The 13754-nt window shown below is 46.1% G+C and overlaps 1 protein-coding gene across 1 annotated transcript in view; it reads left to right on the forward strand.

Moving 5' to 3' along the window:
• LOC103364752 (UPF0606 protein KIAA1549-like) overlaps window positions 1-5200 on the forward strand; it is a 38363-nt gene extending 33163 nt beyond the window's left edge. The window contains exons 18-21 of the mRNA XM_008291994.1: window positions 239-291; window positions 787-935; window positions 1664-1818; window positions 2691-5200. Coding sequence (XP_008290216.1) covers window positions 239-291; window positions 787-935; window positions 1664-1818; window positions 2691-2888 — 555 coding nt within the window. The 3' untranslated portion in view covers window positions 2889-5200. The remainder of the gene's footprint in view (window positions 1-238; window positions 292-786; window positions 936-1663; window positions 1819-2690) is intronic.
• The last annotated feature ends 8554 nt before the right edge of the window (window positions 5201-13754 follow it).

The raw sequence follows: 13754 nt of genomic DNA on the forward strand, positions 1-13754 counted from the left end.
GTCCCTGTTCAGTCCCTGTTCAGTCCCTGTTTCGGTCCCTGTTCCGGTCCCTGTTCGGTCCCTGTTTAGTCCCTGTTCGGTCCCTGTTTCAGTCCCTGTTCGGTCCCTGTTCAGTCCCTGTTCGGTCCCTGTTTCAGTCCCTGTTCAGTCCCTGTTCAGTCCCTGTTTCAGTCCCTGTAATCACTTCTACTTATTCACTTTGTCTTAAGCACCGTGTGTCTCTGCTCGTCTCCTCCAGAGATTCACCGAGCTGGGAATGTCCTCTCCTGCAGTCCAGGGTCTGACACCAAGGTAAGTAGAGCACTCCATAAAAAACTGTATAAACTAATAAATAATACACTTCATCTCTGGTCACTTCTTCTTCCGATTGATAATGACGTCCTGATTTCCACCAGCGTGACTGTTTTCCTTTGGGTGAATTTTAAAAGAAGCGTCATCTTTATTTTATTTGGTTTAACGGATCAGGTCCAGGTGTCTTCACTGGTTCCACACAGACCATAAACACACAAACATTTATATTTATATTTTGGGTTTTATTTTGTACCTCATAGAAGACATGTATAATTAAGGAGACTGATGACCCTGTTGTTAGCATTCATGCCATCACCGGCACAGACACACATTTCGGTGCTATCACTGGTTTTATAGGCGATGCTGAGCCAAAGGTTTTAAAGGCTGTGGTAATATTAATGTGAGGAACCTGCAGCTGAGGAGAATCCCAGTCAGTGTGTTGGGACACTAAATCCTAACGAAGTGAAAGGGAATGGTATTTGGTGTGTGTTTCAGGCAGGGCCTTGGCTCGAGCTACCTGCCACCAGGAGAAGCAGCAGGACACGGCGAGCAGCTCCAACCGGACAGCCTGTACTCCAGCAGGGGCCTCTACACCGACGAGCTGCCCTCATCGGCCAGACCTCGTCCAGTAGGGGGAACTACAGGTACGGAGGACATCAGAACAGTCATGAATTACTAAGACGGTTATCTTCAGACTGCTGCACCGCCCCGTAAACAAAGCCCACGGCGTGCACGCGGCTAACACCTCGTTTACACCTTCACAGCCCAATTTAAGTATGAAATGTTTTCATGGGAAAAGTTCCAAGAAACACACATCTCTGAAAACAATACGTGAAGGTAAACTCGCTTATTTATCGTCTTCAAAGAGAATCTTTTGTCAGTTTGTAGATGACTTCTGGACGTGGCCCACAGTGCTCTGAACACTCACGTTATTTCATTTAAGCTGTAATTACAAATGATATTTCCCTCTGCAGATATGCCAGCAGCCTGTTTACAGAATAGCCTCATGTCAGTTACAGCAGCATCACCACTACAGTAGATTTTACTCGTTTTATCGGAGCCTTATGCTGCTTGTGGGCGGCTTCACTTATGAGCTGCTCCAAACTGAAAGATGGAGAGATAGATCCATAGATTATTAGATTCAACACACACCTCTGCCCCACAAACCGAAGGCGCCTTGTCTGTGTTGTGCATTATTAAAGGAGCTGACGGGATTTCACTGCCTCCATCTGACTTAAAGAAACGCATTAACCGTACAGACAGTAGACACGGAGAGCTTCTCAGGCTGCAGTGATTGCATCTGAGTGTGTTAGGAGGGCTGCTGAGGATCGAGTGTCGAGTAATGTAGCTCTGCTCTGATCTGTGTCTGTAGGCGCCCAGCTCCACCATCTCACACAGGTGGGCCTGTCCAGCCGGATGAACGGCTTCCCAGCAGGGGTCAGGGCTGCTCCGGGCCAGAACGGAGGCATCGGCTGGAGCCATTACCACGACGACAACTTCTCCAGAGTAGAACCGGAAAAAGATGCAGTGAGTGAATCGCAGCTTACATTTTGTTAAGGCCGGTGTTTTCTACCCACTGAAGACCTTTTTAGTTTACCTCGTTGACGTGTCCTTATCATGTATGATATGCTAGAATAGATTCAGACTTCTGGGGTTTTGTACATCACAAACATCTACGTGCAGGGTGGAGCTTCCCTAATATTATTACTGTAGAGAGTCAGTTTCCAGTTTGACCTCATACGGCTGATTTACTCCAACATTACAACGTGCTCTTTAGTAGTTTTGAAAGCGGACAAAGATCTGTACGTTGTAGAGAAAACCCATCTCAGCCATTTTAAGGCATGAAGGAATTACTTTCATGGAGAAAAAAAGCTAAACATGTCATTTGGTACATGGAGGTGAGTGTTTAGGGACGATTTAACCCCTAAAATAAAATCTAATAAAATCACAGGATGTTTCATTAACAGATCTGCCTCATCCAGTTTGAGTAACGCTTCCTAAAAACTGCAGTTATAAACATAAACCAGTGTTTTTGTGACCCCATTTAAACATTTGCATCTTCAATAGAAAGACTGTTTGTTCATGCAGATATAGAAACACGGTAGGAACGCGGGTTCTCCAGCAGAACGCAGCTGATCAGATGCTTGAGGATGATATAGAGAAATGTCAGGCTGAGCTGTTGGGTTGTCTCTCTTACTTACTTATTTGTTTGTTTTCATACCTGTTTAGTCTCTAATGGTTGCATGTTGTTATTCTCCAGCTCTCTGCTTCTGTCCCTTGACATTCTTCTCACATCGTGTCTACATGTTCCTCTCTTTTTCTCTCCCTTCCTTCTCGTCTTCCCTTCCTGCCTTTAGTTCCTGGAATGTCCTGAACACTCGTCCTCCTCTATCTTCCAGATGCACAGGGGTGGTCTAAGGGAGCCTACAGCGCCCCCTGCCCACCTGGACGTCCAGGGAGTGGGCTACCTGACGGCCCCGCCACCCCTGGACACGTCTCCTCCAACGCACTCCTCCGCCTCCCTGATCAAGGCCATCAGGGAGGAGCTGTTGCGTCTCTCTCAGAAACAGGCGGCTGTGCCCAGCTACCACAGCTGAAGGCCTCGCCGGCTTCCAGTCTCCAGCTCTAACCAGTCACGTCACTGACCCTGCCTGCCTGCTTCGCCTAATCTGACAATGCTTCCCGTGGAAGTCCCCGAAGCTGTACAGCAGAGAGATCGTCCTGCTGAACTGAAGTGAAGACGTGGCTCGATGAGAGGCTGCTCTTGTGAAAAGAAACGACGACCAGGATGGTTGACAGGTCGAATCAGAGACTGTAGGAAGAGCAACATGAGCAGGGCTGAGAGGAGGCGGACATGCAGCGTGGGGACTCGTCGTTTCTTTCCTGCACTTCATCGTGGATCAGGGAAGGATGAGATCCAGTTCTGGCTACTGCAGATCCACGTGTTGGACTCATTTGAGATTTTGCTGCATTTCTTCAGACTCTGCGTCGTGATTTCATCCTTACATCGCCTTCACAGAGAGAAACTCTTAAGAAGTTTCTTCGTTACGTCGCTTAGGCTACCATAGATTGATTTCTTGTGTTCAGCGCAGGCCCTTACCGTTTCACCATCAGGTGCTACTTCCTGTTTTCTGCCATGATGAGCCATGCTATGCCTTGACACTGTGACGCAGTTCAGCCGACCACGTCTACTGTTGGAGGTGGTAGTTCACAGCCAGCGGGCACCGAGGGGCGTCCATACACGATAACAGCACTCCTTAATACTACCTATTCTTTCTTTACTTACTGCAGTAGAACAGTGTTAGTCTGACTTGATATTTTCTGACCTCTCGACTTACAGTGCATACTTGTTTTTTCACGTTAAAGTCCTGTTTTATACATTATTTTTTAATAATGTTTTTGATTAATGTTAATGACAGCTAGACAGAAAAGTAAAAAAAAAAAAGGCCTTGAAACACTTCACGCATCATTTCAGAGGCAGGCGTCGGACAGATGTGTTACCAATAATCAATGACAGTATGTACTTGACAGTTATGAACATTTATTACTGTACGTATTCAGTATTGGGTTGTTATTCGATGCACTGTATGCAGACTACTTGGTACAGCTCAGGTTTTTGGAGAAAGAGATTCCTCGCAGACGAATCGGTAGAAGAAGAAAAAAACTCTAAAAGGTCACGTGGAGGAAACTGTAAATTAGGGAAAGTCACAGTCAGCAGTATTCTGTTTTGTGTATTGACTATATACTGGACCACCTTCTCTGTTTCATGCAGTATTTGAAGCTTGTTTTGCCTTTTTGTTCGCACAGGAAGGAGAAAAAAACCGTGTACTGTATTTCCTGTCATCTATGGTTTACATCGACCAGTCGTTTTCTTTAAACTGCTTTGAATTAACCTTGCCTCATGTAATTATGTTCACCGAACTGTCTCCTAGTCATCGTACTGGTTGGAAATCATTCCTTTTTCTATTATTATTATTTAGACATGACAATCCCCGGACATGTTGTGATGTTTTGGGGCCTGAAGTGATAATTTATTTAAACGAAATAAAAGAGAAAATTATGGATTTCTAAAAGCAGGGCTTGAAAACATGTCTGTGGAGTGTGTGCCAGTATTATCAATGTCCAGGCCAGAGTTTACATCCCATGTCGTGTTTTGTTCTCCGTGTGATGTGCCTTTTGGACTCACCTGAGCCAGTTTAGCATCGCGGTGGACAGATACTCTCTGTCGGTGCTGTAAAACTCTCAGTTATTCATCCCTAATTAAAGCGACGTTACTCTGAGAGCGAAGGCTAGTAGTCCGCTCTTTTACTATACTCGGTTTTGTAGCATAAACCAGATCAAAGTTTTACTGGTTCTCCCCTCGCCCAGACTCCACCTGTCCACCAAGTTTCATGACCCGGTAGTTTTTTTATAATCCTGCTTATAGACAAACAAACAAACCAACACAAGGTAATGAAAACTTCATTTCCTTGATGAAGGAATAAACTAAATCACAACGTTGCATCGTGGCTGTCGGATGCTTCAGAAGACGTCTGACTGAATGAGATGGAGCAGCATCCAGGTCACGGTGACGCTGTCGTTTCTGGTCGTCCATCCTTTGTTCATGTTCTGTCACCAATCTCACACTGTATGCCTCCACCTGCTGGCGCTGTACTGTAACTACACCTCGTTGTGTTCACCTTTAGTTGCTTTTTTGTTGTCATTTCTTTTTCATCTTTTTTTTTTCTACATGATATGCTTTGTAAAAGAAAAGAACAAAACTCCATGTGTTGGCTGGTCCAACTCCGGCTCCTGTTGCATGTTTATTTGTCGTATTTCTTTGGTTTGTTTGGGTTTTTTTGCGCATGCTGTTTCAAAAGTTCTTGAAATACAAAAGAAAGTGTCACCAGACGTGTGTTTGGAGTCTGAATCAGCTTCATTGTGATTTGTTTTCATTTGAATGAGCTCATGTCATTTCATTCACTCTTTTTATCAGACGTGTTTTCAGGAGCTGTAGTGGCCACAAACAACCAGAGGGTGGCAGCACTTTACAAGAAACGCTGACAGAGATGCTCCCTCGCTGCAAATGATGTAACCAGCTCTCAAGGATAACTGTAGGAGCCTCTGCAAGGAGGTCGACCCACGTGCTTTTACTTTACATTTAATGAATTAATGAGAGGAGCAGCGCGAGTCATTCAGACGGTGAGGTCTACGGAGCTGATTTGTTTAAGCTTCGTTTACCAGCAATAGTTAGAAAATCTGAACAAAGTCCTATAGGCAGCAACGTAAATGTAAACTAGTGTGTGAACAGCATTCAAGCAGGATTTCCCTCAAACACATGAATGAGTGAAGACGTTCTGCCATGCTGTGGGTTGTTATTTATCTTGCTGCCGTCTCTCCTGCCCATGCACTGACTTCTATCTCATCCCATCAGACGCTTCTCCCCTCTAATCCCATCACAGGATCTAAAGCCACTGAGTGATGCGGCTAAATGCTCAGCAAATCTCCTGAACTGACTCCACGGAGGGCGGCCGGCGCTCCACTCGGCGAGCATCACACATCACCCTCCTGACATCCGGCCCCGTCCAGGCAGCGACCTTCGGTGCTTTGACAGCCAACACAGCAGCAAAAATAATAATAATCGGGTCGTTTACTGGATGAGGTGATGACTTGTTCTGCTGCGGTTCCTTGTGTCTGATCTCCTGCAGGGCTTAAGCTGTTTAACTCTGGTCTCCTCCATGACATTGTGTCCATGCTCAGGAGATTAGGCCGCAGCGAGAGAAGAAGTCTGTTGTTTCAAAGTTATAGTCTGGTGCCAAGGTTTCAGATCTGCCAACGTGTCCGCTCTCTCTCATTTCAGGATTTGTCTTCCCCTCATGTAAGTCCTGCTAATTCAGCCTGGGCGTTGGGATGTGACTTGTCCCTGCAGGTGCATCCTGAGCTCCGTCCACGGCTCTGGTCTGCTCATATCTGTCTCCTGTCCCCCTGCAGACCTTGACAGCGTCCCATCCTTTTGCTCTCCTTGTGGGGTCTAAAACCACCCCAAACCCCTCCCCACCTTCCCCACTGTAATCCGGTCTGTGAGTCGTCCCGGCCCAGCACAACACAACAAGAGCACACCCAGGAGTTAATCTGGATCATGACGGTAATTACTGCCGGGGTGTCCAGCCTGTAGGAGGGTATTGTCCACTGAAGGGAGGAGTCACAGGCAAAACTACCCACTGACCTTGGAGAAAGCTGTGAGGGAGGGAGAGGGAGGAGAGAAGCACAGGGAAGGAGGCAGATCCAGGCATTAGCATACTGACAGAGTTTCAGCACTGCAGATCTCTGGCTGCCTTCAGCCGCTCTCGCTTTTAGACACAAAGACAGCAGGGAGGAGGACGAGTGGGACAGAAATCCTGTCTGACAGATCAGAGAAGAGGATTCCTTTCCTCTTCTTTTACTGATCACAGCCCAGAATCCAGAAGCTCTCGTGAGTAGCCTCCCATCCACTCCTGACTGTTTGTAGCTGTGTGTGTGTGTGTGTGTTTCTTTTACTGATCACAGCCCAGAATCCAGAAGCTCTCGTGAGTAGCCTCCCATCCACTCCTGAGTGTTTGTAGCTGTGTGTGTCTGTGTGTGTGTGTGTGTGCGCGCTCTGTACGGCTGTAATGAGACTCACATCTCAGGAATTTGAACATGCAACAGGGAGACTTTCTCAACCAGACAGGGTCGTCCTTCCTCGGTGTTTGTTTTGGTAACCGGGGAGCGTGTTTTGGGGAGGAGGCTGCACTTGATGCAGTCTAGTGAGGCTGCATGTCCTGTGCTGCATCTGTGTGTGTGTGTGTGTGTGTGTGTGTGTGCTGCTCCTGTCAGAACATGACATTCCTGTGGTTTGATGACGATGAACGAGCCGATGCTTTCCACACAGCCCACGGTGGTGCCTGTCACAGCCGTAGGCATTGTTGCAGTGGTGCTGCTGTGGGAGGATGTGGTCCTCGCCCTCCTTGTTTACCAGCGTGGCCTCATCTATTATGCAATCCTCTACATGCCGTGCTGTTACATATAGCGCCAGAGCTGCGGCTACCTACAGCATGAATCAATGGCAGCTGACTAATAAAGACACTGCAGCGTCTCCTGCAGCATCCAGCGAGGGGCCGGCTGGCACTGCTGTCACCAAAGGATGTCACTGTTTTCACTTCTGATGTGTCACACCACCAGCAGCAGCTTCTATCATCTTCTCTTTTTATGCCATCAAGTCCAGCTGACATGATGTCTGCAGCTCCCTTCTGCTTTCCTCCCTCCTCCACCTCCTCCATCCCCTCCACCTGCCACTCCAGGTTATCTCTGCCCACTAATTGGGTCGTTTTCTCATTTCTCTGAGACGCAGCCGGACGGGGAGGCAGAGGCTGATTTCTGAGCTGTAGACACTAAAGGTTGTAATGAGAAGGTTAGATTTTTGAGCACATGTGTGTGCCAGTCGCAGACCCGTCTGACGTAACGGAGGAGGAGGAGGAGGAGGAGGAGGCAAGGACCTCCAGCATCGCCTGTTTTCATAACACATGAACAAGCAGCTGTGGGAAAGAGAAGTGAAGGTTAGAGGAGGGTAAAAAAAGAATCTGATGGGCTTCTGTTTTGCCAGTGGCTTGTGCTGCCCTACTTACTGCTGTGTGCCACAAGTTTAGAAGCTGCTGTGGATGCACCGCCACGCTGCAGCGTGTCAGATCCACTAACAGGAGTTTGCACAAACTGTTTCTCGCCTCCCGTCCTCAAGGTCACAGTGCAGGTTATCTCTTGCTGCCTCCCTCCCCGCCAGGCTCTACTGTATCAGAAGACACAGTGCGATATTGTGTGCTCGCGCCGTGCTGAGTAGGAGGCAGCGCTCATGTGATGTTCAAGGGGGAGGTGAATAGCTGTCATTCATGGGAGAGTGCCCGTTTGCTCGGCAGCTGCCCTCCTGCTCTGACTTCAGACACTGATCCTGCCTGTCAGCTGCTGCCGGGCGTCTTCCACCGGCCGGACCGTTGTCGTCCCCTCGGCCCGAGAAGTCGACATATCAAACATGTTTATTGTGCTCGGTGGGGCGACATGTGAGATTACGTCAGTTTGATAAAGAACCATGAGTGTTGTCATTCAAAATCAAGGAGATGAATCCACAGTTTATGCAGGAAGAAGTGTTTTGTTCATGTTTTGTGTTAGTTTTTTATTGGTAACTAGGATGAAGTGCTCGTCTTGTGGTTCGTCCACACCCCCAGATTAAAACATGCTAACAAGCTGCACAATATAAACACTCATGTAAAAGCAGTATATCCCACATATGGAGCAGCGTCTGTGGTATTTTGCTAAACTTTACAAAGCTAGCCGGTATGCTGCAGCTGATCCTCTGACGGTGCTAATCCCTGCTGGCAGACACTGGATCTCTCTGCACTGCTGTCCTCCTGCAGACCACAGCCTCTGGATGCTTTCAGGACAGTTTGCAGCAGCAGCAGAAATCCTCAGTGTGACTGTTTACGTGGGAGAAGCAAGTCAAACCATCAAAAACATGTTGGCTCCACCGTTGTTTTGCAGCAGAAGTGCCGACTAAGTGATGATAAATATGATGAAGGAATGAAAAGGGGCAGATTTTATGCATTTCCAACACATGCTGACAGTCCTCGTCCATCTTCTTTTACATCACAGAGTTTGTGTTTGGGTTGTGTACCATCCGGACGATAATCAGCAGGTAATCCTGTTAAGCTATTATTTGTCTAAAAGCTTTGGTTTGGCCAACAGATGGACGCTGCAGGGGTGTGTTTGGGTTTGTCTGGTTGCTCTTTGCTGGATCACGGCTGACTGCAGAAATAACTTGGCCAGTTTTCTTTTTTTAATCATGTCTTCTGCTTTAGGGCATGTCAGATTAGCTGTGGAGGTAAATGAAAGGGGGTTTGTATTGTTGCAGCAGCATCATTATTGGATCCCTGTAGACATGTGGAGAGGCTGTAACTAAACATTGCTCTATAAATAATCACAGAACTAGCGTCTGTATCTGACGGAGCGACCGCAGAATCCAAAACACTTTGGGTAACGTGACATGAGTTCACTGGGAAAGATGGTTGAAAACATTCACAACAACAAAAAAATCATTGTTAGCCTCATTTGAAGCAGATTATGTTGGATGTGTGCATGGTTTACTCTGTTAAAGTGTGTTACCGCCCGTCCCTTCATGTTCCTCCTGAGCTGGGAGCTGCAGTTTAGCAAAGCTCATCAGCAGACATCAGCGAAACCGAGTTGCTGCGTTCAGCATCCACTGACGGATGAATGGGTGGAGGGAGGAGAAGAGGGGAAGGAGAAAGAAATCCTGCTTTACTCTGTGACGGCATATTTGAATTTGAGACAACAAAATCTTTTTGAGTTTATCTTTGTGATCTGGCAGCCATGTTGGAAAAGCTTTCAGACTTTCAGCAGCCAGAGTTTTGGTCGTCACCACTTCTGTCAGTTCAATGAATGAAGCAGCCACAAAACATTATTTTATACAATGAGCTCCACAAATATGTCGATATCTGGACACTTAAACACAAATATGAACTGTTTCCTAGTGTGGAATAAATACTCTGAGCCAAATCAACATAAAACACGCAGATAAGCTCAATTTACTGATTCAGTTTTTTATTCTCCCCCATCATCAGATGTGCACATTATAAATGAAATGATGCCTGATTATGAGCTCATCGCTCCAGGACAGAAACACGATGTTTTCATGCCCTGCTCTGACTCAGTCGTGACTCTTTTAGATGTTTTTCCGGCTCTGAAGGACTTGAATTAGTGCTCCACTTTGATCCTGGAGCGTAGATGAATGTTACGAGCCTTCAGGGAGTTTTAGGGAGTTTTAGGGACACAGCAACAGAGAACAAGACCTTTACACAAAGATCAAAGGGAAAAAGAAGAACTATAACCACTGAATATGATTTGAAAAATATGGTTTTTATTTCAAGAAACTGACCATTTTTTGTTTTACTCTTTAAAGAAATCAGCTTGCTATTAAAATGACATAGTGGACTGATGTTTAATGATGAGCTCTGGAAACATGTGGCCACCACATGACCACGGCTGCTGACTTCTGTGTCGGGTTTCTGGGTAAATATACATGCAACGTACACGGAAACATTTTTGATAACAAATATCAGAGCGATTGCACACGCGTGCAGAAAACGGTTGTCCGTGACGGGGATTTATGGCGCGCCTTGTGTGAGAACAATCGGGCATGTCGGTAAACAAACAACAAGAAAAGACTGAAGAGACGACACACAGAGTTTGTGTTTGTGGTGTTTCTGGTGGACACATCTGCTGGAGTTCAGATTGTAGTCGAGAATGTCGGAGAAATGATCGAACACGGCTGGTTTCCTGCTGCCTGCATGTTTATGGTTTGTGATGTTCACTTGTTTCCGATGTGGGTGACAGAAGAGGTCAAACATCCAACATGGCTGATAAAGGTGTCACTTTATTTAACCAGGAAAAGGCTCATTGAGATTAAAAATCACTTCTTCACGCGTGTCCTGGCCGAGACAGGCAGCAGACCAGGTCACAGCAGCATCCTCACAGACATCATAAAACACGGTTAGATTACATTTAGAAGATAAGAAACGAAGTCATCAGCAGAGATCAGAAACATAACCAGCAAAATAATCATCTGTCAGAACATCTACAGACTGATGGTTCAGCCTCCAAGTCATTTATAAACGCTTTAAAAGTGTTTAAAGAGACCAGCTCTTGTAGTTTCAGGTCTGTTTGTGAAGTGGTCCAGGTGGAGGGAGCAGCCAGTTCAAAACCTTCCTGTCCCCGTTCAGGTCTAGTCCTGGGACCAGACAGTAGCAGCAGATCCTGGGACCGCTGGCAGCTTTTAATCAAACAAAAACCTGGAAATAACGAGGAAGCAAGCCTCAAATACACTTAGAGATTAAAATATGTCAGTGTTTTTTCCTGCGTGTGGTGAAATCTGACCATCCGACACGAGAGTACAGCAAACAATGATGAGTAAAGGACTTAAAATCGGTGATAAACCTTAAAGCACCGTGAATCTAAAACACTCAGGCTGTGAGCAGAAGCATTCAGACCGTATCTCAACAGTCCAACAGACATAAACGTGGCAGCAACCAGTTTGTTTTTGGCCTCACAGGACAGACAAGACTTGATTCTAAAGTAAAAACACAGCTTCAGTTTCAGTCTCTTTTGCATTCACTGTCCTGAAGAGTATCAGTAATAGAGTACTAGTAATCGTATCGTTATTACAAAGCGTCAAAGCATCGTGACTTTCTGATTATTATTGTTAGAAAACGGTTAAATGAGCCAATTCTGACAAAAAACTTTCAGAGCAGTTCAGCTTCTCGACCACTGAGTTAATCCACGCCCTGAAATTCATCTTTTATTTTTTCAAATGCCACAGATGACAGTAGACAGACGAGCGCAGGCTGTGAGCTGGACGCCGGCATGTCAGCTGGATGTCAACAACTCCACCATTTGTCGTGTTTTAGACAATCTGTCACATGATCCTCTGGATGGATGGACGGGTCCAACAACCTGATCCCGTCCCACAAATATCCACCAGCTTCAACAGGAGTGGAACAGCATTCCACAAGCGAGCGTCAACAGCCTCACTGACAGATAGGGGGCGCTACAGGACGCAAACCGGGAACCCCACTTGCAGGATAGTTCACACCTCCATGATGTTTGCTGTATCGTATAGATGCCAACTTTAACAGCAAATACTTCTATGGATAGAGTTTAAGGACGTGCTGCCTTTATGTTTTTGTTCAGTGTAGTATGATGATCAGCGGCTTTCTGTTTAAAACATAATCCCTGTGTGACCACATCTGGCTGGAAGTTGAAAAGCGAATCCTGCACGATTCACGATGAAAGACAAACCGACACTTAGCGTTTAACGATAGCCTAAAAGCTGCTATTGCTATTACCGTTCATTCTCTGCCAAAGTAAGCCCCAACTCGGGCAACTCTGGATCAGAACCAACGCTACGCTAAAGTCTCTGTGAGTTTGTTTCCTGTTCGTTTGACCCAACTTCAGCTCCACCTTCAACCTTCTGACACTTGATCACACTACGACTTTAGCCTGACGCTGGAGGCCGACACCTGATGGAACATGTGAGGAAGCTATATGTGGAAGAGGAACCGGCTACGCTGGGACCAGATCAGCTGCTGTGGTACCATCATCCCTAGTTATGTGCACGATATTAGAGTTTCTGGCCGATACCGATATCCGATATTAAGATTTCTGATATTGCCGATAACCGATATCACTGAGGTCGATATTTTTTGTTCACACCTAAAACTGAGTATCAGGAAGCGCTGTGAGAACGTTTAAACTATTCACTATTAGACCACATAGACTTCTTTATTAAGTAACAAAAGTAAAACATATTTAAGTCCAGGACCATTTAAATGAAAACATCTGTGAAACAGCAGCGATATCAAACGTAGAGACGAAGGCGCTGATCTTCGACAATCATCAGACTGATACCGATGTGGTCGCCGATATATTGTGCATCCCTGGTTTAGTGTTGAATTAATTCAAGACTGGATTGGCGACAGTGGTTCTCTGCAGCTGTGTGGTTGCTCAACACACATATTAGCCAGACGGCGCTGAATTACTGTGATTGTATTTAAACAGACTCTTTAAAGCTGCACCAACCACAAGGTGGTGACTCTTGTTATATTAAGAAGAGGTCAAGAGTTTTTCACAGCAACAAACCTGCAGGACATGATCACAGGAGTGTCCTTCAGGAGGGCGTTTGATCTAATCCAGCTCGTTGTTTTGGTTTGTATGGCTCTGATTTAACTGAGTTGGCTGCAGAAGGCAGCAAAAAGAAGCAAATTAGCATCAGGAAGTGGAAAAGACCAAAGAACAGAGTGAAAAGGGAAGTGAATGTTAAACTCACTCGCCAGGTGTTCAGACATGAATGAATGATGTTTGCTCATCGTCTGCTGCATGTATGAACAGGAAGTTGTTTGCTCGCACTTTAACCAACTTTATAGGTTGATTATGTGTCAGTCTGGTGTTTACAGGTTGTTGTTCTACCCCTAAAACAAACAAACAAACAAACAGGCAATAAAACATACATACTGATGTCATTTCAGGCATCGGTGTGTTTTCTCCTATGTTACATCATCGTGCTCGTATACTTTACATGAGGACAGGTGGATACGTGTGAAGTAGGTCAGCAGAGAGGAAAGATCAGGGAGGCGGAAAACACGACAGATCATCTCTGAAGTTGGAGAAGCGCTCGAGTAGCGAGTTACACGCCTCGACGCATCCACAGGCCAGAGGGTGTTGGCATGAGGTCAGCCACCGGGTCAGATGTTCAGAAATAGACTCAGCACACACTCAGACGTATGATTCATGTCCACACACACACACACACACACACACACACACACACATGCAGCGGAGAGGGTAGAGAGTTCGGATCTCGCTGCAGCTGTCCACCCCGATTCTTTTCCCCCAATCGCACCGGAATC

The sequence above is a fragment of the Stegastes partitus genome, unplaced genomic scaffold (assembly GCF_000690725.1).
Source record: "Stegastes partitus isolate 25-593 unplaced genomic scaffold, Stegastes_partitus-1.0.2 Scaffold776, whole genome shotgun sequence".
In the NCBI taxonomy this organism is placed as follows: domain Eukaryota; kingdom Metazoa; phylum Chordata; class Actinopteri; family Pomacentridae; genus Stegastes; species Stegastes partitus.